The sequence below is a fragment of the Arachis hypogaea genome, chromosome 5 (assembly GCF_003086295.3).
Source record: "Arachis hypogaea cultivar Tifrunner chromosome 5, arahy.Tifrunner.gnm2.J5K5, whole genome shotgun sequence".
Taxonomy (NCBI): domain Eukaryota; kingdom Viridiplantae; phylum Streptophyta; class Magnoliopsida; order Fabales; family Fabaceae; genus Arachis; species Arachis hypogaea.
The window spans coordinates 113,667,851-113,692,587 of record NC_092040.1 but is presented as its reverse complement, the minus strand read 5'-3'; the positions used below and the strand labels follow the sequence as shown (position 1 = coordinate 113,692,587).

Sequence of the window (24,737 nt, the reverse complement as noted above, 5' to 3'; positions counted from 1 at the left end):
GAAAAAAAATGGTTTTCAATAAAAAAAATATACTATATAAAAAAATCAATTATTAAATTAGTTACTAAATATTTATAGATCAATATATGAGTTATTTAATTCATTTTTAATATATATTTTTACGAATATTAATTTAGTAGTTATTGTTTATGTACACATAATATTAGTTAATATTAGTTGTATCAAAAGTAGCTAGATTTAGAATATTTTAATTTTAATAATTTTTTGTTACGCTAAAAGTTTCTCAAACATATTATATATATATGTTTTATGACATAATTATTTTATATTATAATTTATTGAAAATATATTTATCTAATATAAAAATTAAAATTATCTAACAAAAATAATTTTTCAAAATTTTTAAAGCAATACAACTTTATCAAACATTCAAGTGTTTAATCTAAAAACCTATAATTTGACACTAGTATTTATTCAAAGAATGAAAAAGCATCCGTCATGTTCTGATTGCTGATTTTGGTTACCTTGCACAGTCAAAAAATTGTATGCTTCAGATAGAATATTACACAAATAATATTATATATCTTTTAATTTTTCACGATATTTTTTAGTATCGTAAATCTGAGTTTTATTTAAAAATTTGTTGTTAGTCATTAATTAAATATTTTTTTTATTTTGAGGTTACAGCATGTGTCAAATTGGTAAGACATTATAAACTATAAAGGATAAAAAGCTGTGACTTTTATATAGATTTTTCATTGTGCAAAATTAGGTTTAGGGAGTCATGCTATTGAAATATCATATGTACTTTATAATGAAGATATAATTGTGACTTACCAGTTTAAAAATAGTTAATTATATTTTAGATTATCTTATGTATATACTAAAATCTATCGTTAAAATTAATTATCAGTATAAAATACATGCTTAAATATAAATATATATTAAAAATAAATTAAATTATATATGTATTTATACATAAATATATTAATGGTTGATTTTGGTGTACGAATAATATTTTTGTTATTTTTTAGTGCGACAAATTTCATTTAACTTTTTAACAAACACAATAAGGAAGGCAACAAAATTATTCTTACAGATATAACTAACAATGCACGCATCTTTATTCCAGTGACTTATGAAATAATAGCATTACCACATCAAAGTTTCAACGTGTAATCAAATAATATAAACATCATCACATATATATATATATATATATATATATATATATATATATATATATATATATATATATATATTACATAGTAGGACACACAACCTTGATTAAAATTAAAGTTTCTGCAATTTTATAATAATCTAGCAAATAACACAACCATGGTGATCTTCTTCTGCACGTCCAACATAGTTGTAGTAACACTGATTATTATTATATAGTGGTGGCCCCATTTGATAGTAACAATAATTAAGAGGAGGATAGGCTTCATGGAATGTGATGATTGGATCTGAATTTGATGATGATGATTTAATATTTGTTAAAAATTCCATGCCATAATATGGGTTCTCTTCTTTGGCAGGTCCAACAGAAACCATTTCAGCATTACACAATTTCCTTAGCTTCTCTACAACATCTACTGGATCCACCTCCCCAATTATAGCAAATTTCTTGTTTTCCATGTCCACAGATATTGACTCAACCCCTTCAACATTAAATAACAAATATAATTTAATAATTGTACATATGATTGATAATTAGAGGTGTTAGCAAATTAAAGAGGGAAAATTAAGATCAATATTATAACATATATATATACCTGAAAGGCTAGAGACTTTCTTCATAGCTTTTTGCTTGGTTCTATTATCATAAAAGTCCACCTTCAAAACTACTTTCTGAAACATACATTAACAAATTAAGGTACACGTTAGGACTTGTAGTACATACATTAACAAAGTAATTATTATTTGGATAAAGTATATATTTTGTCCTTAAAATTTGTCAAAATTTTTAAAAATATTTTTAATAAATTTTATTTTATTTTAATTTTATTCTTAAAATTTTTTATTTGTATCAAATATATCTCTGATAGCTAAATTTTTAAAAAGTTTAAGACTAATCTAGTAATAATGCATAACAACTATGTATGATTTATTTGTGTTAAAAATTATTTTTGTATAATTATTGCTGAATTGATCACAAATTTTTTTAAACAATTAGCTATCAGAGATATATTTAATTTATTTCGCAAACTTTTGAGACACAATTAAAATAAAATGAAATTTAAGAATATTTTTAACAAACTTCAAGAACAAAAAATATACTTTACCGTTCTTATATTAACCAGCCTAGAGTTTAATAATTCTGACCTTCATTGTTGATGAAATTTGTGAGAGCTGAGTAAATTTTTTTTTTTGGTCACACTTGCAAATTCAAAGCTAAGGTAATTAAGTAGATAGAGTTGTAAGTAGGTGAAGGTGGTGATGATGTGTGTTGCAATGAAGCTAAGTGTGAGCAAGACACACTTATATAGAAGATATTATTGATGAGGATGATTCTAGCTAGCTGGTGATGAAGTGAAAATATATGTTCAAGTCAAGTCAAGTCAACCCCAAGTCAAGCCGAGTAGTATGTAAAGTAAAGTTATTAGAGCATTAATTAGATATTTAGTAGCTTAAACTCAAAATCATTGATTTAATTAAATAAAAAAATGACCATCATTCTATTCAATTATGTGTCTATCACTATTTACAACGCGGAAGCTGTGAGAATAGTACAAATTTTGCACCTTCATCTATCATCATCCTTCAAAGCAATTGCTTTAACAAAAGTGATCCATGAAATAACATAAGCGTGTAATACACAAATACTTATTATTGAAGCCTTTTCCCCTCTTATCTTTTTCCCTTTTAAAAAGCTAAGAATTGTTACAATAGCTACAACTAGTTAGTTACACGGTAGAGGACAGATTAGTGAAAACCATATATATATATATATATATATATGCCATTTGATATAATCTTTATAATATATTTGAGTGAACACCCAACCTGATCTCTATCTTTTTTTTTATGGACATCGTGATCTTTGTCAAAAAAAAAGAGACAAATTGGTCTCTGTCCCATATTTTCATGAGACGTTGCGGTCTTTCTGTCATCTTCCCTGATTAAAAAAGACGAAAATTGCCTACGTGTCAGTTAACCTTGCTGACGTGGATGTTAACACTCTATTAAATTCCATGTTGGCCATTAAAAAATGGATAGGGGTCGATCTGTCCCGCTTTAGAAACCTAAAACTACGCCGTTTTTGGGTTTCAATCCATGTTCCATTAGAAAATGGACAGGGGTCAATCTGTCCCGCTTTAGAAACCTAAAACTACATTGCTATTGGGTTTTAATCCATGTTCCATTAGAGAATGGATAGGGGTCGATCTGTCCCGCTTTAAAAACCAAAACTACGTCATTTTTGGGTTTCAATCCATGTTTCATTAGGAAATGGACAGGGTCGATCTGTCTCACTTTAGAAACCAAAACTTTACAAATTCACCACAATAATTCGTATTTCATTCGTTATCAAAAGTTTTGTTCACAACTCAACTTTAGAAAATAACAAAATTCAGTTATCAAAATCCTACACAATTGCTCTGAACAAGTTTGTAATTACAGTCCCACCAAGAAATGCTAACAAATTAAACCCATACCTAATACATCTACTTTCACCCATTTTCAATCTACACTTATCTAAGTGATCTTCCAAACCAATTAATCTTTTCTCCAACTCATTAACTTTGTTATCCACCACATAACCATAGCCTTCCAATCAATTCTGCTTCTACTTTGATGCTTCAACTGAGACAGTCTTATTATCATCCTTACCACATGAAGTAACATAATCATCTAACTATGCAAAGAAGTTACAATGTCATTTTTCAATCTACGAAAATGTTTAATATTTGTTGGCATCTATGGAATAGAAATTGAAAACAAAAAATTAGTTAAACCCTAAACAATTATTTTAAAGTATAGGCAACTAAAGAATAATTTATTTGGATTTTTCACCACTTCTGCTTTAATCTTTTATTTCTACGAATTTTAAAGATGTTATTAGAAAAAATTGAGCATAACTTAGTCTATAAAAAAAAAGACAAATAAAGTTGAGAAGTATGAACAAGTGTGATATAAAAAAAAAAATCAATTAACAAGACCAACAAAAAAAATAATAAAAAAGACGAGTTGTTGAAGGGAAAGGGTCTAATTAAAAATGGATTTAACAAAAAAAAAAGGACACAAATTCATAGAACGTTTGGGTGAAATTTTGTTTGGTTAGAGTTATTTTGCTTTTGCTTTATTATTTGGGGCATTTGTTACCCTTGATGTCTTTTGTAAAGTTGATGTTATTTTATTGGATCGACTTGATTTGTATCGTTGAGTACTTAAATTTTCTTTTTATAGTCGAATGTTTTAATTTAAGTATCGAAAATTTTTTTTTACAAGAATTAAATAAATAAACAATAAAAATATAATACTCTAATTTAAAATCAAATATAAATTTAAATATTCGAATACTATTTTAACTAATATTTAAAAGAAAAGTATGTGAAATCAAGAGGGAATCGGCCAAAAAATAAACAAAATCACATTTTGCTTAATTAATTTAATTTTATTTAATTTTCAAATTTTGTTATTAATTGCCGTGTTCAACCAAATCACTCCTTGATTAATATGTGGAAAAAAACCAAAAATTTCTCCTGGAATCACGGAACTCCTCATCACCTTCGTTTCAAAATTCAACCCTATGGTGCATGGTTTGGTGAGGGTGTCATCAACGGTACAGGGAATTGGTGCATAGGAAGCCGATAAAGCCGGTTGGAATATTGGATCAGTTTGGTCATAGTTGAAGGGAGAGTGTAGATTCTGAAGGTTGTGTTTTTAGGGAGTATGAAATAGGTCCATTACGGGTGTTATTAAAAAAAACATTCATTTAATATAAAAAAAAAACATCCTAACACTTAACAAAAGAAATATTCAGTTATATTTTAGCAAAAATAATTAAATATTTATAAAATTTAAAAAAATTATAAAATTTTTAAAGAAATAGAGACATTTACATTTGTAATACAAAAAAATTCGAAAAATATATAAAAAAATATCCATTTAGCATGAAAAAAAAAACATTCTAATACTTAGCAGAAGGAACATCCATATATATTAACTCGTACAAATTTTAAATTCACCCAGAGATATTTGGCTAGTTTTTGGCTGATACCCTTTTGGTTCTTAGCATTACTCATATTTAAATAGTATTCCAACAATACTGATACAGGGTGGACTAATGCATAAACGATATTATATTTTTAAAACTTATGTTTACCAAGATGTTACACTTACACACATATATTTAAATATTGTATATATAAACTAATATGTTTTGCATAAACACACACCAATCATAAATTGTTAGGTAGGAACTATATATATAATACATTCATCTCTTAATAGTTGCAATTCATTCAACATATTAGAAATTTATGTTTACCAAAAAAACAAGGGAAACTTTGATCTGATGAAGAGTGATGATTCAAACATTAATAGAAAGACCAAGTCGCATAAAAATACTTTTTCAATAATGTGTATAATGTTTGTATCAACCTTCAACGCGCAACGCTTTTGTGGACTCGTTCATTGTTGTTGCATGCACCCTTATCAAATCCTAATTAGCTTTATTTCTCCTTTCATGAAATTAAAGTTAATCAATCATATATTTCAGGAAAAAGGTGTAGCAATGTTTTTGTCTTTTTCTCCTTTAATCTTTTCTCATCACTCCATCAAAAGTGATGTTTTGTCAATGGGAATCCACCGTGTAATTTCGGATCAACAGAAACTAGCTAGAAAGTCATCTTGGCCCTGGAGAGTAATGGCTTCAAATCCAATTTTGCGGCGAAGAATCACTTCTAGTAAAGTTCTTTGCAATTTCTCTATACCGTCGCGGTACTGAGCTGGCCAATGGGTTGCTGCATGCACAAGGCGAGATTCGAACTCCCGACACTTGTTTAAACAGACTAGTGAGCTAACCACTAGACCAACCCAACTTGGTTTCTATACTGTTTAGATATACTGCTTTTTCTCCTTATTTTTCAAATAACAGTAGTCTATTATTTTTAAAAATTTATGACAATTATTTTATGATACAGACTCACCTATAGTTATCTTAATGTGAAGTCGTTAATTAAAAACAGTTAGATGATTTAAATAATATTATTATATAAATAATATGTCTGTTTTATATATTTTTAATATATAAAATAAATATACATTTATTAATGCACCATATCGTTAAAGTTTGGATACATTTTGCAACACACATCAAATAATACAAGCTTAAGGTGCACTTAAATATAATAAATAATTATACAAGATTTTTTCAAGTTTTAATTTATAGCTCAACGAGAAAAAAATATAATGATGTAATAAGTTAATTATTTGCAAGTTTAATTCAAACATAGATACTTTATATTTCAATAAAATATGTAGAAAGATTTATTTTATGTATTACATACATGTATAATTAAGTTTATTATCTGATAATATATAAAAAAATTGTAATTTTTCTTCAAAAATACTGGAATAATTTTGACTTATAATGATATTTTTATTAAAAAATAGCGTAATTAATTATCTTTTCTTAATTTATAGGTATCATATAATATGGTTAAAATAAACGAATAAAATATATTAATAAATTAAAAAAATGTTTCTGTGAATTCTCTGTTTAAGTTCATCTCATCAGAAGAGCACGTGGGACCTATGTATGGTGTTTTAGTGAGTCTTATGTGCTCTTGTGTCAAAAGTTTGCATAATATCTATTACTTTAATATATAGAACAGCAGACATAAATATACAATCGTTGAGAATTTTAAAATTAAGCTAAGACTAATCTAAAAGTAATATCATTAAACTTCATAATTCATATCATAGAAAAAATGCTATAAACAATATAATAGTTAAGCAATGAAGAGAGCTAACAATATATATAGAATCATTTTTAAATTTCAACACTTCTACTGATTAAGAGTATATATATAATTAGTAATTTAATAATAAAAGTTGGATAGAAAAGTGAGAATGACATATATCGTGAAAAAGAAAAGGTTGAAGTTACATGTAAAAAGAAAGATGAGATGACAGAGGAGTATATTAAACATATATAAAAGATAAAAATGTTATTTGTATATCAAAATCAGTTATTAATATATTTGTGTATAAATAAATATATAATTTAATTTACTTTTAATATATATTTATATGTTAGCATGTATTTTACACTGATAACTGACTTTGATAGCTAATTTTGATTTACATATAGCATAACTCAAAAAATATATTAATAAAAGATGTTATTAAAAAAATTAATCTTTTTTAACATTATGTACTTTTTTTGTTTACACCAAAATATCTACAACAACAACAACAAAGCCTTGTCCCACTAAGTGGGGTCGGCTACATGAATCAAACGACGTCATTGTGCTCTGTCATATATCATGTCTACAGAGAGACCGTTTACATGTAGATCTTGTTTGACCACCTCCTGGATGGTTTTCTTAGGTCTTCTTCTGCCTTTCGCCTTTTGTCCATCTTTCATCTCATCCACCCTCTTGACTGGATGTTCTATCGGTCTTCTTCTCACATGTCCAAACCACCTAAGACACGATTCAACCATCTTTTCCACAATGGGTGCTACTCCAACTCTCTCCCTTATATTTTCATTCCTTATTTTATCCAATCGCGTATGACCATTCATCCATCTCAACAACTTCATCTCTGCCACACTCAACTTATGTTCGTGCTCCCCTTTAGCCGCCCAATACTTCGTACCATACAGCATAGCCGGTCTTATAGCGGTGCGATAGAATTTACCTTTAAGTTTTAAAGGCACTTTTTTGTCGCATATAAAACCAGATGCACTCCGCCATTTTGACCAACCTGCTTGGATCCTATGATTTACATCTTGTTCAATCTCTCCATTATCCTGTATGATGCACCCAAGATACTTAAAACTTTTAACTTTTCGTAGGATATTTTCTCCAATCTTCACTTCTATATTGGGGTTTTCCCTTCTTCTTGCTACGGCTTATGCGCAGACCATACACTTCTAAAGCTTCTCTCCATAACTCCAACTTCTTATTTAGGTCTTTCCTTGACTCTCCCATAAGGACGATATCATCGGCAAAAAGCATGCACCATGGCACAGGGTCTTGGATGTGCTCTGTGAGTACTTCCAAGACTAATGTAAAAAAAGTATGGACTTAATGATGATCCCTGGTGTAATCCTATACCAATAGAGAATTCCTCTGTCACACCACCTTGAGTCTTCACACTAGTTGTGGCCCCATCATACATGTCTTTAATTGCCCGAATATATGCGATCCTTACTCTCCTCTTTTCTAAAACCTTCCATAAGACCTCCCTTGGTACCCTATCATATGCTTTTTCCAAATCAATAAACACCATATGTAGATCCCTTTTATTACTATGATACCTCTTCATCATCCTTCTTAATAGATATATCGCTTCAGTGGTAGATCTTCCTGGCATAAATCCAAATTGGTTCTCTGTTACTTGTGTCTCTTTTCTCAACCTCCGTTCTATCACCCTTTCCCATAACTTCATAGTATGACTCACAAGCTTAATCCTTCTATAGTTTTCGCAACTTTGTATATCCCCCTTATTCTTGTAGATAGGTACCAATGTGCTCTTTCTCCACTCATCAAGCACCTTCTTTGACCTTAAAATCTCATTAAAAAGCTTGGTTAACCAATTGATGCCTTTTTCTCTAAGACCCTTCCAAATCTCAATCGAGATATTATCAGGTCCTACTGCCCTGCCATTTTTCATCTGCTTTAGAGCCTCTTTTACCTCGAAGTCTCGAATCCTTTTATAGTAGTCAAAGTTTTGATCTTCTTCCCTTGTGCATAATCGACCAAGGCTCGGAAGAGTCTTCTGTCCCTCATTAAATAACTCGTAGAAGTAGTTCTTCCACCTTTCATTAATCTTCTCCTCTTGAGCCAACACCTCTCCATCCTTATCCTTTATGCACTTAACCTGATCCAAAATCTCTCGTTCTTCTTTCCCGACTCTTTGCGATTCTATATATACATTTTTCTCATTCTTTCGTGCCCAAAGACTGGTAGAGACCCTCATATGCTCTTGTTCTTGCTTCACTTACAGCCACTTTTGTCTCTTTCTTAGCCGCCTTATATTTTTCTCAGTTATCTGCATTGCGGCATAAAGACCACTCTTTAAAGCATTCCCTTTTTATCTTTATCTTTTCTTGTATACTCGCATTCCACCACCAGGACTCCTTGTCTCTTGGTCCTATTCCTTTAGATTCACCAAAACTTTCTTTTGCTGTTCTTCTGATAACTTCTGCCATCTCCCTCCATATCTCTTCCGCGCTTCCATTCCCATCCCACTTTGCCTCTTCTCCTACCCGTCTTAAGAAGCTTCTTTGTTCCTCACCTTTCATCCGCCACCACCTCGTCCTTGGGTTCTTCGTATGATGTCTTTTCCTCAACTTTTGCTCAACGCAAAAATCCATGACGAGCACCTTATGTTGTGTTGTCAAACTCTCTCCTGGGATAATTTTACAGTTAATGCAAAATTTTCGGTCGACTCTCCTCAACAAGAAGAAGTCGATTTGAGAGCTTGTCATGCTACTCTTATAGGTTATAAGATGTTCGTCTCTCTTTTTAAAACATGTATTTGCAATGAGAAGATCAAAGGTTGAGGAAAAGTCCAAAATAGTTTTACCATCGACATTGATCACCCCAAAACCATGGACTCCGTGAATACTCCCATATCCAGTCACTTCTCTCCCAACATGGCCATTTAAATCTCCTCCTAAGAAAATCTTATCTTCTAAAGGTATGTCTTGAACCAAACTCTGTAGATCCTCCCAAAACTTTATCTTGTGTTGTTCGTCCGAACCCACTTGCGGTGCATAGGCGTTAATCACATGGAAAGCACCTCCCTCCACCACAAGTTTGATAGAGATGATCCGATCTCCCACCCTCTTGACATCCACTACGTCCTTCTTCCACTGCTTATCCACAATTATTCCAACCCCATTTCTATTCTTCACCTTTCCTGTATACCAAAGTTTGAAATAAGAAGTATCCAATTCTCTAGCCTTTGCACCAACCCATTTCGTTTCTTGTAGGCACATAATATTAATCTTCCTCCTTGTCATGGTATCCACCACCTCCATGGACTTTCCTATTAGAGTGCCTATGTTCCATGTCCCAAATCTCAACCTTCTGTCGCTTCGACCTTTACCTTTTACTTTGTGAACTAGCTTATTTACCCTCGTCCGTTCACGAAAACGCGAGAATCCTTGCTCATTTAACACTACATCCGAGCACCGATGCAGCGGCTCTTGCTTTGACACCGTACTCGAGCAATACGGCGCGTTGCTTCTAGGCAACGACCTAGCTTTAGCGCAATAATGTCTTTGATTCATGTCGGCTATATTTTTATGTTAGTTGCCGAAGACCTAACACAACCCTCCTCCTTTATTCGGACTTGGGACCGGCTATATAACACAAATATAACATAGGCGGAGTTTTACACCAAGATATCTATCAGATAAAAAATCTAATAGTTAATTCTTCGAATATTGTAAAACTATATAAAGCAGGTGACCATTTTAAATAAACAAACTTTATCTATATCTTTTAAGGAAACTCAAGAAAAATAATTGAGAAATTCGTACCTTTATTCATTTGTGTTAACTTGTGTTGGTTCAACATTGTGTACTAATCTTTGCCTTTAACCTTTTCAACACAAAGGTTAATAAAACGTGTATAATTAATTATAATCAATGATAAAGAAACTAAAAAGCCGAACCAATAAGACTACTTTAACAGAGCATATCAGAAAAAAAACTTGTGCGCCATAGAACTGAACAAAAATCTCTCAAAACTTCATTAGTTATTACTAATAACGAATAACATATAACAAATCAAAACTTGGCATAAAATTTTACATCCATGAATTGAAGTACCAACATATATACTTATCCAGCACACATTACATTTACTTCATCATAATCATTCCATAATAATAGTATTTAATCTAGCAGATCACACAGCCATTATTATATTCTTCTTCTCCACAACTTGTAGCATATTGGTATGGTTGATAATGATGATATTGTGTAGTTGCTGGTCTCATTTGGTAATAAAGTGGATAAGCTTCATATATTTTTGCAGCTTCTTGTTTCTTATTCTCTTCTGGCTTCTTAGCTTCTTCCTTCTTCTTCTCTTCTTTTGCTGGCCCAACTGATAATATTTCTGTGTGACACCATTTTCGTAATTTCCCTACTACATGTACCGGATCAATTTCACCAATTAAACTCATTTTCTTGTCCTTCATGTCCACAGATACTGATTCAACCCCTGCAAAAATAAATAAATAAATATTAGAAATTAAATTATATAGATGCAATTTAATGTTCTCTATTTATTAGTGTGCTAAATAAGATAAGAGATGGTAGAATTATTTCAAGTACCTGAAATGCCAGAGACAGTTTTCATAGCTTTTTGCTTGGTTTTGTCATCGTGTAAATCCAACTTCAACACAACTTTCTGTTGAACAACACAAATCAATAAAAGATTTTATTAGGACTAATATTAACATATCATATATACATGAAACGAAATAATTAATAATAAACTAAATACTCATATTATATACTTTATTTAATGTAGTATAAGCTTCTAACTTACCTTCATTGTTGATTGAGAAATGGTAATGAAACTTGTGATCTCTAATTAAGTAGAGAGGCTACTAAGAAAGATTGGAGTTGCAAAGGAATATATGTGTATTAGAATTGAAGTGAAGGTGGTGAATTAAAGCAAAGTGTGAGGGAGATTATATAGGAAGAAGAAGAGGGTAGAGAGAGAAGAGGGGTCAACTGAGTCAAGGGGAAAAGTAGTAGGAAATTGGTTTCGTGGATGGATCCCAAGAACTCAATAATGATGAGGATAGTCATAGGGAACTTTCTTAGATGCTTGCTTGGTTGGTATTCATTCATTCATTCATAGCTGGCACTTGGCAGGTCTATTGATTGGTAAAAGACTGAAAGCTAAAAAGTAAAAAAACTATGATGGTTATAGTGTCTAAAAAATAGTATTTATTTTTCTAAAAAAATATTAAAAAATAATATTTAATTTAAAAATTATAAAAGTAAATAATTTTTAAAAATTTATAATTTAGTATAAAAGATACATTAAACGAAATTTAGATATTATAGAATTGGTTAAACTATTATTTTTTATGGATTAAAAATTATATTTGTCAATAAAATTGAGACTGAAAAATAAAGACTAAAAAATAAAAATTAAAAAATTAAGACTAAATTAAGTCTGTAAAATATGTTTAGTATAATAAAATATACAATTAAATTATGTCTTGATATTTTATTTGATTTAAGATAAATATAAAAATAAAATAAAAATATTTACTAAAATACTCTTATTTATTTTAAAAATATTATTAAAATTTTAATTTTTATTCTCACTCAATCTCTTGTATTTTCACTTTCTAAAAGTATTGAAAAAAAATAAAAAACTAAAATTTTATATTTTGAGAATAAAATCATTACTAAATACAATACTAAATCACAGTCTCATCATTCAAATTTCAGTATCTAAAAATAAATATATAATGTTCTGTTTTTTTTTTTTTAATTCTGTTTTCCTTTTCAAAAATTTTAATTTGGAGATATACACTATTATTTGAACAATTTAATATTTTAATGTGTGATTTGAGAGGAAAGAATATACAGATTCCAATAAATGAAACATTGAAAAAAAATTTAAATAACTAATAATGATATACAAATTTTAGAGAAAGCTGAGATATTTCATATTTGTGAATTCTACTGAATGATAATGTGTGTATTGAATTAATTACCTTTGATAAATGAGACTGCTGCGTTATATAGGAGGAAGCAGAGCGCCTTACACAATGATAAAATATTAGACTCTGAACAGATCACTAACTAAAAACAGTTATATTACTAACAAAACTTACTATAAATAGAAAGCTAAACTAACTATCTATATAACTAACTGAACCTATATATCACTTATTCTATCAAGTTTCAAGGGTACTATTAACAGATAATTTCCCTTTTTCTTCCTAATATTATTAATAGAAGTAGATGGTGGTAACTGTATTTGCAATTGCAGCAATTTGAAAGAAATAAAATTAAAAAAAAAACCTCTATCAACCACTGTTCAATTCCTCTGAAATAATTATACAAGAAACATTATTAAGAGTCTTAATTTACTTTTATAATCATTTTCTTAATTTTTAAATAAAAATTAAATTTGTATTTTTAAAAAATTTTAAAAAATATATAATTTTATTTATTTAAAATTTTAAATATTAAGAAAATTAAATAGAACTCTGAATCATTATTCGTGAATGTCGGTTGCAATAGTCACTGACAAATATTTTAGTATTGATTCCAAACTATATAGTAACAGCAATATAAGACCATCTATATAACTGTTTTCCCATTGAGTTAATAATAACATTGCAATCAAGGAAATTACCTTTCACTCCATTGTTGACACACACTATGATGTGTTTGGTTTATGATTTTTTTTTAGAATTTTATAAAAAAAAAGGTAAAATAATAAAATTATATTTTTCTATTTTCAACTTCTATTTATTTATTCACAAAATTCTAAAGAAAATATTAAAAATAAAAATAAAAATACGAATCAAAACGTACTCTTAGTGTCTCGTATTTTATTTGATCCATTTGTCTATGATATTACAGAACTTAGCAAATGACACATGAATTAGGATTCTCCTCCATACTTGTAACATAATAAGGTGCTCTGGCTTGATAATAATGAAGAGGATAGGTTTCAAAAACTTTGATAGCAGTTTCTTCTGATGATGCCTTCTTTTCTTCCTCTTTGGCTGGTCCAACAGAAACTGTGTGTGACAACATTTTCGTAATTTCCCTGCTACATGTACTGGATCAATGTCCCCTGTTAAGGTTAATTTCTTCTCTGCCATATCCATTGACACTGAAGCAACTCCTACAAATTGTAATAATAACAACTTAATAAGTTAAAATAATTGAAATAAAGTAAAAATCAATTTGTTCTTGAAGCTAGCTAGCTAATTTATGTATGCATGTCCATAAATGAAATATACACATGATATTAATTAAGAGTTTAATTTTGATGTATTGATAATGTAAAATAGTTTACAAAGTTATTTAATTATATTTGTTCATTTGGATAATTATTTATGCGGTTAATGTAAAAAATTATTTTTGCTTGCATAGTGTATTAAAATTAAATATATTAATTAATCAATAATAAGTTGAAATAATTATTGAATACCTTGGATGCCAGAGACTGCCTTCATAGCTTTTTGCTTGGCTTTGTCACCGTTTATGTCTAACTTGAACACTGCTTTCTGTTAATTAATAGAACAAATCAAATTAATAATATAGCTCTTAGTTTGAAGCTTTCTATAAGCCAAAAATAAATCTAAGCATGTTATTAGCATATACAAAAGAAAAAAAAAAGTTATGATGTATGGAAACAAAGCAAATTAATTAATTAATTCAGTTAAAGAGTACACTTAGATTATTGGTTAAAAAAAATTATTTTTTCATTCAATTTTTTTTAGTATTCTTAACTCATATTCTTAAAATACTTGTACAAAAAGATCCTAATTAAAACTCAAATAGATGCACTGATTAGGTGATGAAAAATGGGAGACATAACATGCTAGATTATATTGGTTAAAGATTGATGATGCATAATATAATTCTAACAAACCTTCATTACTATCTTGTGATGAGTTTGATGATTTGTAAGAGTTTAAAGCAAGATTATTGAAATGAAGTTTCAAAGGGTGAAAGGAAGCTATAGGCTAATTAAAATAAGATGAGCTTGGGGAACTTGATGAAGTAACGGTCGTACTAGTGTATATTAGATGAGATATGGTGTGTTAATTTAGTTGAAGGGTGGTGAAGAACGAACCTCTTAAATAGTGTGAATTGCCCTATACTATAGGTACTATAGCTAGGTAGGATTATTAGGAAAGTGATGAGAAGCCAATGATGAAGAAGTCAAGTCAACCCCCAAGTCAAGAGACAAACAATAATAAATTGATATTATTGTAGCCTCTTTATTACTCTTTATACTACTATTTCTTCGTGGATGGATCCTTTCATCAGTTGGGAACTTTCTAGCTAGCTACCACACTAGTAATATACCTTGGGAAAATTATAAGTTATTCAGAAATATTTAAGTGATATTTGTAGATAATTTTACTTATATCTATATTATAATAAAAATTAATAATTAAAATTACTAAAATATCAATATTTTTAAAATACTTATCTAATATCTTAATGACTTTGTTGCTTTTCATCACTATTGGCAAGAGTGTAATTACCAATTAAGTAGGTATAGGTAATTTAACAATAGAGAGTTTAGTTAGTATTTTTTTTTAAAGCGATATATTAATATTACTATTAGTAAAATATTTAAATTTGTTATTTTAATAAATAGACAGCAATGTATTAAAATTTTAAATTTTAAATTTTTTTATCATTTTTTAATGGATCATTTTAATAATTTTAAGATACATGTTAACCAAATTTCTTAATAAATTTAATTGGTTGTGTGGTCCAATCAAAACTTAGATGTAATTATTATATATTTAACTAACAAAAATTTTGAGATCTCGTATTGTGTATGCATTAATTTATTGGCCAACAACAAATTCTTGAATGAATATCAGATTTGCAACTGATTAAACATTAGAGGATATTATAAGCGAAAAAAAACTAACAAAAACCTTGAGATTAATAATACTTAATAATACTCTCAGTGATAAAGCATTTAATTATTGTCTCTATATACAAGTGTTTTTCCATACAAATCATACAAGTCATTTATATTCATGCGTTTTTTACGATTTTTTTCTTACCTCTTTTTCTTCTTTTTTTTTTTTCTTTTTTTTCATGCCTCCTCTTTTTCTTCTCCTTTTTCGAAGAAGAAGCAGCAGAAGATGAGGAGGAGAAAGAGGAAGAGTTATGAATTATGCATAAGGTGTACTTCAACGAATTTTGGGTGTATTTTTGTAATTCTTTGGGTGTACTTCTATAATCCTTTTGGTGTATTTCTATAATCGTTTGAGTGAATTTCTGTAACCGTTTGGGTGTATTTCTATAACCGTTTGGGTGTATTTCTGTAATTGTTTGGGTATATTTCTGAAGTTTCATTATCTTCAAAACGATTTCAAAACTTGATTTCAAAAACCATGAAAATCGACAAAAAAAAACAAAGCAAGAATACTAGTAAACGCAAATAAAACAACGAATGAAAAGGCAAAGAAAAAACGCGGCAAGAAACTCATTTTCATAGAGGAAGAAAAAGAAGAGTAAGAGAAGAAGAAGAAAGAGGAGGAGGAGAAGGAAGAACGCAAGGCACGCTATGAAAATCGTATATGGGTCAGCATACTTTTTGTTAAATTTCTCCCAACTTATATAACTTGTACACCAAATAACTTGTATGTGTAGGACTCCTCTTAATTTTATTTTTTTTATTTTTTTTAGTCAGTAGATTGGACAACCCTCAATACTAAGTACCTGGATTGGACTTCTCTTAATTATTTGCCTAGTTTGGCAAAAAGAAAATGATCATGAAAGCTTTACCACAACAATTCATGATTTATCGCATGCATCATGCATCTTTGATCCATTGAAAGCTAGCTGACTCGGTCCATATTCAAAGCCCAAAGGCATACATGGATACGGACATGGACTATAATTATAAAGAATATGACTAAGCAAGCATACACGTTTACTTTTGTCAACACATTATAATTAAAAAAAAAAATTTAGGGACAAATACTTTTATTAAAATTTGACTGGTATTTTATTATAAAAAAAATGAATAATTTTATATTATTAAATATAATTTTATATTATTAAAAATATTAATAATAATTAATTGATGACTATAAATTACAAAATTTATTGGCCTTAATACTCTTCTAATAAAATTACAACTATATTTACAAAACAGCACAGGATGGAAATGCATTAATTAAAATCGCATATGTTTTGAAGGTACATTTGTCCCATTAATTGACAATTACCTTTTGTTCTCATTCTATTATGGAGCTAAATTTGTTGAATTCGTTGAGCAGTGAAAGTACCATTTAATTTATTTTTGTCCACATTAATCAGTCAATCATACTATCATAGATTCATTAACATTATTGTTAGAGATATAATCATTAATGTTACCTTCTCTTACCAGCTTAAGTTTTTGGGATGAGTAGTTTCATGACATAGTATCAGAACTCTATGTTTGAAAGGTCAAGAGTTCGATCCTTAGAAAATCCAAAAAAAGTGAAAAAGAATAGAAAATCAAGCAAACCCAAAAGAGAGGCTCTTGTTTGAGGGAGAATGTTAGAGATATAACCATTAATATTACCTTCTACTTGAGGGAAATATAACAATTAATTAAACTTTTAGAATGAGTGGTTTCATGACAATTATTAATTACAATATGTTATTTTATTTTATTTATTAAGACCTTGTTGTTCTTGAAAAATGAAAATAAAAGAAAGTTGAAAGTTTGAAACAAAGACTAGCGCAAGTCAAGGAAACACAGAGCCCACATCATGGATAGAATGGTTTCAAGCTCAATTTTTTATTTGGGGCCTAAGATTTCTAGAGATGATTACGACTTCAGAGTTTAGACCCCAAAATCAAAACATATCTACACGTACAAAATAAAAATTATCTGACAAAAAAAAGAAAGAAAAGAAGAGTGTACAAACATCTAGTGAAGGGATTATGGCCTGCTTAATAAAGCCTTTTTGAGCTTTTCTTGGGAAGTGTTTGTGTTTGTACTCATATTTGGTAAACTAAAAAAATTATTTGTTAATTGAGTTGTTACTTTAACTCGTTTGTTTACTTGAATAAATATTGCAAATTCAAATCTCATTTTATATATACTGCAATTTATTAATTAATTCAAAATTTTTAAGCGTGGTTTAAATTTATAACGAATTAATTTTTAACATTGGAGACAAAATAAATAGGAATTTGTTTTCATGCTCCTCTTGTTGCAAGTAAATATCACTTATTTGAAGATAAAAGTACATTCAATAGGTCGCAAATCGGAATTTCATTTAAAAATTTATCGTTGATTAATGAGTTGTTATATGTGTAAGATAAAATTTGAATCTCCAACACTTATTTAAGCAGACTAATAAACTAACAACTAGATCAACCTAACTTGATTTTTTTAGGTGTTATTATGTTAAGTTTAACAAACTTGATAACCAATATGTTGGAACAAATGAGACAAATCCTAAATCACTCACTTTTTTAAAATTTTCATTGTATTTGAGTAAATCCAAGTTGTTGCTTGCATTGCACTCACTCACATCATGGTCCACTAGGTAACACCCTCTTGTTTCCAAGCAATGTAACTGTCCCTTCCATTTTCGATTTCTACATCACCAACAAGGAATCTCCATTCAAGTGGACCATCATCATTCCAAATCTAGTATCTGACATATGAAAGTTAGTTCATTATTAAGGGACTACCGTGTATATATATATAGATTTTGTGGCTAAAAACAATTATTGTTTTCTTTATTAATTGGAAAAATAATGTGATTTAATCAAGGTTAAATCTTTGATCAACTCAATTAACTCGTCATTTACTCTTAAATATGAATGTGAGGTGAATGCTACGATTTAGCAGACATTTGCAGGTATCAAAGTCTTTGTTAGTCACTTATTCAGCTTAAAATTCTACCAATACCAAAACTCTTAAGAAAAGGAAAAATATTGTACAAGAGAAACATAAATACGAAGAGATAATTTTATTGTATAGTTAGTCAATGAAACTCAAATTAGTTAAGGCTTCTAATTATTCAGGCAAATACAACCATAAAAATATGAAAAAATATAGGAATAAAATTAAAGTCAAATAAGATAAGTTAACTAATTTTGACAAGAAAAGTGTTAAGTAAACAATGATCATCTTGAATAACATAAATAACCACTAATCGAATAAAAATACACTACATTTTTAAATTAACCTTCTAAATCTTAATATTAAAATAATTATCCTTACACCTAGTTAAATGAATATCCAATATATCTATTATTCACATTATTTAATATTTTCATTGTCTACCTATACTTTTTTTTTTTAGCAATGCTCTCATTGCTCACATAGTCACATAGCCACAAGCCCATAACCTCTCCATGGACCCAAAAAAATAAATAAAGAAAATTCTTAATAACACAAACAAATAGGATTTTACCCAATTGATTATTATGAGTTTCAAAGGACTAATACATAAAAAAAGTTTTATGTTGAAAAATCAACACTCAAAAAATAGTTTTATAAAATCTTAAATTCTCCCATGTCCCATCATCATAGTTAATTTTGTAGTAATATTTTTCTCAAAATTTTGTTCCCTTGGTACTTAAACAACTTATAGTCTATATAGAAGATTCTTATTAGTAAAATATACGATAAAGTGTCATCCAATAAAATATTACAACTTACAACCGTGTTCTGAATTGAAATTTGATAATAACAAAAGTTTTATAGTAATACATTTTTTTTATTTTTAATATCCTTGTATGTTGTGTCTTAAATTTGAAATGACCAGGAAAAATAAAAAATCGATTTATCCACAATTTAGTTTTTTTAATTTTTAATTTTTCAAAAACAAGCCACACAACCTTTAACCTAATAAGACAAGTTGTAATTCGCCGCAGCTATTAGAAATTAGAATTTAGAACCGCGAATTTCTCCCCAAAAATATTGTGATTCGTGAAATCCAATTCCAATTCCAATTCGATGGTATCCAAAAACCCGAACCCGCCGGAGGGCTTCTATTTGGACCCCACCGGTGCCGCTCTTCCCGGCCTCGCCCCCTTCGCCTCCGTCACTGCCGCCGCCACCGCTGTATCCGCCCCTAACTCCGTGGAGGACGCCGCAAAGAAAATCCGAAAGCCATACACTATCACTAAGTCCAGGGAGAATTGGACTGAACCCGAACACGACAAGTTCCTCGAAGCTCTTCAACTGTAAGTAAAGTTTCCTTTTTTTTCCCCTTTGTTTTTTGTTGCTATTTTTAGCTTTATTTTGTTCTCTTGATTTTGATTCTGGAAAAATGTAATCGATGAATTTGACTGTTTTTAGGTGAGAGTATGAGACATTGGTTAGTTCTAGTGTGGTGTGTAAAGTTCATGTGAATATTTTGTTTGCTAAGGTGTAGACTTTAGGGTTTTTAGGTTGGGGGAAATTTTAGGGTTGGTTTGATTAGTGGGTGAACTGAAAATGTTGGAAAATGAACAAATGGAGTAGGGTGAAGTTTGATTTTTGAGCTGAGTTAAGATATTGGGTTCATCAAATTTGTGCCTCTGTTCTTTTGAGCTGTGCTTAAGCTTTTCCACTAGCTACACTTAAGCATTTTGGGTTGTTGACTTGGTTACTTCTTTTTGGTGTTCAATTCTATGATGCCTTTCATTTTACGTGGTTGTATTAAGGGAAGTATTACTGTTTTGAAGTGTAAGAAAAAAACTACTAGGAGTAGGATAAGAATTTCCCATTAAGAAAAGAGATGGGAAACAAAGGAATGAGTATACTAAGTTACAAAGTTGCCAAAAAATTGCTAAGCAGATGCATAGTCTCTTTGCATAGCAGTTATTGGACTTTCGTAGAAACATCTATTAGCAAGGCACTAAAGAGAAGTAGCTAATTCTTTCCAGTGGCAAGTTTAGTGACACCACATAACCTTAAAAATATGGACATTCTTCTCCAATTGTTATATATTTTGATATTTGAAATTTTATATTGCTTGCAATGTATTGGTAGAAGTAGAAAGCTTCATTAATTGCTTGCCTTACATGAAAAATATTGTGTTTCAAGTTAAATCATAGTGAGTTTCTTCGTTTGCTTTCTCAAGCTTGGTGTCATTGTCTTGCAGCGTCCTGATATTTTGATCTTTTCTTTCTGCATCCAGGTTTGATCGTGACTGGAAAAAGATTGGAGCATTTGTTGGATCAAAGACAGTTATACAGGTTATTCCAAACTAAAGGAAAACAAAAACGTGTCTTCTTCAGAAATGTTTGTCTTAAATATTTCATGTTTCGAGTCTAGGTTTTGCATTCAAATGAGTAACTCGTTACATGAAAAATGTATATTGGAAGAAACTTCTCATAATATCTTGGAATGTGGTTAGTTGGTTACAGAAACATCAATACATTGGCGGAAGAAAACTTTTTTTTTTATATAACTTAGTAAGAAACATCTTTTCTGGGGAATATATTTGAACGTATTTCATGCCATTTGCTGGTTGAGTGTCAACAGCTTAACCAGTGGGAAACATTTGTATGCATGTACTGTAGATGTTTATGAGTTGTTGAGGCTTGTTCATTGTTATATGGATAATTTAATTCAAAACGTAATATCTGTTGACTTTGTAGATTCGTAGTCATGCACAGAAATACTTCATAAAAGTTCAGAAGAGTGGGACAAGTGAGCATCTTCCTCCACCCAGGCCGAAAAGAAAAGCTGCCCATCCTTATCCTCAAAAGGCTTCCAAAAATGGTCATCATCATTCACTATATGTTTGTTTGTGTGTATGCTGTGTTTGTGCTGTAAACTCATAATTTAATGCTATATTATATTTAATAATCTGTAATTGTTTAATGCAGCTCCTTTACTCTCACAGCTATCAGAATCTTTTCAATCTTCATCTGCTTTACTTGAGTCCGGATATGTCCTGAAACATGACCCCTCCACAATGCTTAAAACTCCTATTATGAACACTGTGGTGCCTTCATGGTCAAACTCCACCTTGCAAACCACTAATTTACTGCATGGTATTAAATACTACAGGTTTTTTTATATAAATTTTTGTTTATATATTCTTTGACAAAATTTTCTGAAAATTTTGTTTATAAACTATGATACTCAATTACTCATTATCAGGGGGAAAAAAAAGAGAGACAGTAACAATATTTTGTTTTCCCCTATCAAACTTGTTTTGCAGTACCAAAAGTGAACGACCCTTCCGGTAGCAGTGAGAGTACCCCCAGAGTGCAGCCAGGTGATGAATCCAATGGACAGGGGAATAGTAGCTTTCCACTAAGAGGTAATGTTTTTTGGTTTTCGTTTACAATTATCAAGGCTTTAAAAATATAGTTTGTATTGATGGAGGCAGATAATGTTATGTTTAAGCGTATATGTAAGTTCCACTTTGCTCAACATGCAAGATCCTATTTGAAAATTTATGTGCTCTTGTTCCTTGATTAATTCTCTCTCTCTCTCTCTCTCTCTCTCTCTCTCTCTCTCTCTCTCTCTCTCTCTCTCTCTCTCATTGAAGTTTGTCTTTTGTTGTATCGTTACTCATTTATTTTATGCTGTCTACGTTCTACATAGATTAACTGCCATTATAATGAATTTCCGCACTCTTCTAATGCAGTGCTTCCCGATTTCACTCAAGTATACAGCTTCATTGGCAGTGTATTTGATCCAAATACAACTGATCATTTGCACAAACTGAAAAACATGGACCGTATAGATGTTGAGACGGTATGTTTATGTTCTCTACTTCTCTCAGTCTAATCTATCCTATTCTGCTCAGCAACTGTATAAATGAATTTATGATTTAACAGTTCTGACAAATCTATTCTTTCTATGACCTTGGCTCTATTTAGGTCCTGTTGTTGATGAGAAATCTCTCTGTCAATTTAACTAGCCCAGATTTTGAGGACCATGTAAGTATTCATGCTACTGAATCTCTGGCTTGCCATATCTTTGAAAAATAAAATGATGATTACATGTCTTTACTGGACCTGTAATGAGGATATATGTCATCAAATGAAATGAGATATAGTTGGAGAAAAGAAAAGTCTAGATGAAATTAGTTGAATTGAGAAATAGTTATTAATAATTGAAAATAGTTTAACATGTTTGTTGGTCAGCTTCCTTACAACTGCGCATGTTGTTGTAATTCATGCAGAGGAAGGTTCTTTCAACATACGAGGTTGAACTTGATACAGATGACTACATCAATGCAGATATACTTCAGGATGATCAGTTGAAGAGTGCTGCTACCTAGATTGGTGTTGGAAAGGGAAAACACCTCATCGGAGGTTCACAATTTTGCATGATTATGCAAGATTCCTTGGAAAGGAAACAAGCTGAAAGGCACAAGTCACAGCCTAGTATAATGTCCTACTGTGATTTGTAATTGCTATCTGCACAGCATCTTGGCTAAGCAAAGCCTTAGTTTCCTTCATTCATTCTGGTGTTCTTTGTATATATCAATTACCATTACAATGTTGTAAAAGGGAAATAATAATGAGTGTATAGTTTTCCTAGTTTTGTGTAGGGTCTGTACACTTGTACAGTACTTAAGATGTATGTATGTATTATATTATGATTAACCAAACATCAAATATCTACTTGCAAGGTTTAATTTGATGTATTTTGTTTCCTCGATTACTTTCTTTATCCATTTGATTGTCATCACTAAACTGTAGAACCACATAAGTGATATGTTTGCAGTTTGCACACCATAAGACCCTTTGAATCTCAAAAGGGTTTCATCCTACTGAACCATTTTTGTCAGTCTGGCACCATATCCACTGACGAATCACTTCTTCCTCTTATTTATAATACTTGTATTTAGTTAAAGAGTGTTCTAATAATTTACTGTGTATTTTCTACAAATTTTTTAATATAATATCATTAACTAGTATTTTTAAAACATTTGTTAGCAAGACTTGATAATATAAAAAAACAACAACAATAAAGTCTTGTTCCACTAGGTGGGATCGGTTATATGGATCAAACCATAGTTATAAAAATTAAATTGGACCAGTCGATTTGACCAAAAAACCGGTAAATCATATCTTAAGCCGGTTTCGTTTACTTTTTAGACCATTTAAAGAAGAGAACCGGTGTGAACTGATATGAATCGGAGAAAATCGATCAAAATCCGTGAGAACTAATGTAAACCCGTCTAACTGAACTGGTCTGTTTTAAAAATTTTCCAAAATGTCAAAGCCAAGGTTCGAATCAGCATCCTCCCTTTGCCACTCAACCATCCTGCTTCTTGTTATTATATAAGACAAATAGTAATTATATATGTTCCTACCCTGACCCAACGGTATGGCCCAGGTCCAAATACACCAAAAGGCCCAATCCAAAGATTGGCCTTCGTTATTCACCGACCTCTTCAAAAGAGGTCGGACTCAACACAGACTTCTTTCCAAAGAAGTCGGGCTCAAGAAATAGCTGGCAGATAACACTTATTCAAATAAGTAACTGCCCCTAAAATCTCTCTAACCACTTCTAGAAGCCATATCCCAACAATCCCTAGATAAAGGGACGGTTATCCACCTAAAAAGGTGGCACTACTCCAACGGTGGTTATTGGATCACCACTATAAATACCCTGACACTCCTCAGGTATAACCAAGTTCCAATACATTCTAAACCTGCTTAACCCCATGCTGACTTAGGCATCGGAGTGTCTTTGCAGGTACCACCCCCCATCTCTTGGAACACACAACTCGGAGGCAGCTCCCAGACGTAAACCAAGTCGGAGACCACACTCCTCCAGCGCTTGGGCCTCAAACAAGTCCAACCACCGTCCGGTTCTAGGTAAGCCCCGGAACATTGGCGCCGTTGCCGGGGACCTGGAGCTCAACTCTTGATAATGGCG

General features: G+C 30.4%; 4 protein-coding genes across 5 annotated transcripts; 1 reads left to right on the top strand and 3 right to left on the bottom strand.

Annotated features, from left to right (window-relative positions):
• Positions 1–1,248: 1,248 nt before the first annotated feature.
• On the bottom strand, positions 1,249–2,453 carry LOC112802921 (heavy metal-associated isoprenylated plant protein 12). Of its 2 annotated transcripts, none has more exons than XR_011881590.1 (3): positions 2,247–2,453; positions 1,737–1,812; positions 1,249–1,622 (listed from the first exon to the last, which is right to left on the bottom strand). XR_011881590.1 is itself a non-coding variant. In XM_025846345.3 (3 exons), exons 1-3 carry the CDS (start codon positions 2,290–2,292, stop codon positions 1,282–1,284), a joined length of 423 nt encoding a protein of 140 aa, XP_025702130.1. In that variant the 5' UTR covers positions 2,293–2,425; the 3' UTR covers positions 1,249–1,281. The 2 variants fall into 2 exon arrangements, 1 of the variants encoding a protein (XP_025702130.1); XM_025846345.3 differs by having other exon boundaries at positions 2,287–2,425.
• Positions 2,454–10,873: 8,420 nt separating this feature from the next.
• Positions 10,874–11,868, bottom strand: LOC112802920 (heavy metal-associated isoprenylated plant protein 39). The gene is made up of 3 exons (XM_025846344.3): positions 11,700–11,868; positions 11,483–11,558; positions 10,874–11,369 (listed from the first exon to the last, which is right to left on the bottom strand). The coding sequence occupies exons 1-3, from the start codon at positions 11,703–11,705 to the stop codon at positions 11,047–11,049; spliced, it is 405 nt and encodes a 134-aa protein (XP_025702129.1). The 5' UTR covers positions 11,706–11,868; the 3' UTR covers positions 10,874–11,046.
• Positions 11,869–11,877: 9 nt separating this feature from the next.
• LOC112802919 (uncharacterized) lies at positions 11,878–14,975 on the bottom strand. The gene is made up of 5 exons (XM_025846343.2): positions 14,787–14,975; positions 14,343–14,418; positions 13,807–14,033; positions 12,889–12,934; positions 11,878–12,058 (listed from the first exon to the last, which is right to left on the bottom strand). The coding sequence occupies exons 1-5, from the start codon at positions 14,790–14,792 to the stop codon at positions 12,012–12,014; spliced, it is 402 nt and encodes a 133-aa protein (XP_025702128.2). The 5' UTR covers positions 14,793–14,975; the 3' UTR covers positions 11,878–12,011.
• A 4,448-nt stretch (positions 14,976–19,423) lies between these two features.
• On the top strand, positions 19,424–23,492 carry LOC112802918 (protein REVEILLE 6). Its single transcript, XM_025846342.3, has 8 exons — positions 19,424–20,086; positions 21,025–21,082; positions 21,488–21,611; positions 21,719–21,886; positions 22,057–22,158; positions 22,489–22,598; positions 22,724–22,783; positions 23,029–23,492. Exons 1-8 carry the CDS (start codon positions 19,857–19,859, stop codon positions 23,125–23,127), a joined length of 951 nt encoding a protein of 316 aa, XP_025702127.1. The 5' UTR covers positions 19,424–19,856; the 3' UTR covers positions 23,128–23,492.
• The last annotated feature ends 1,245 nt before the right edge of the window (positions 23,493–24,737 follow it).

What these genes read in the sequence shown, in the direction of transcription:
- LOC112802921 (XM_025846345.3), bottom strand. An exon ending in GAAAGTCTCTAGCCTTTCAG is followed by an intron (nt 1,623 to 1,736) that starts GTATATATATAT and finishes TTAATGTTGAAG; the next exon opens with GGGTTGAGTCAATATCTGTG.
- LOC112802920 (XM_025846344.3), bottom strand. An exon ending in AACTGTCTCTGGCATTTCAG is followed by an intron (nt 11,370 to 11,482) that starts GTACTTGAAATA and finishes TTATTTTTGCAG; the next exon opens with GGGTTGAATCAGTATCTGTG.
- LOC112802919 (XM_025846343.2), bottom strand. An exon ending in GGCAGTCTCTGGCATCCAAG is followed by an intron (nt 14,034 to 14,342) that starts GTATTCAATAAT and finishes TACAATTTGTAG; the next exon opens with GAGTTGCTTCAGTGTCAATG. An exon ending in AGCAGTCTCATTTATCAAAG is followed by an intron (nt 12,059 to 12,888) that starts GTAATTAATTCA and finishes TTTACTTTTTAG; the next exon opens with CTTTCAGTCTTTTACCAATC.
- LOC112802918 (XM_025846342.3), top strand. Translation starts at nt 19,857, where the DNA reads ATGGTATCCAAAAACCCGAACCCGCCGGAGGGCTTCTATTTGGACCCC. An exon ending in TTCCTCGAAGCTCTTCAACT is followed by an intron (nt 20,087 to 21,024) that starts GTAAGTAAAGTT and finishes TTCTGCATCCAG; the next exon opens with GTTTGATCGTGACTGGAAAA. An exon ending in GATCAAAGACAGTTATACAG is followed by an intron (nt 21,083 to 21,487) that starts GTTATTCCAAAC and finishes TTGACTTTGTAG; the next exon opens with ATTCGTAGTCATGCACAGAA.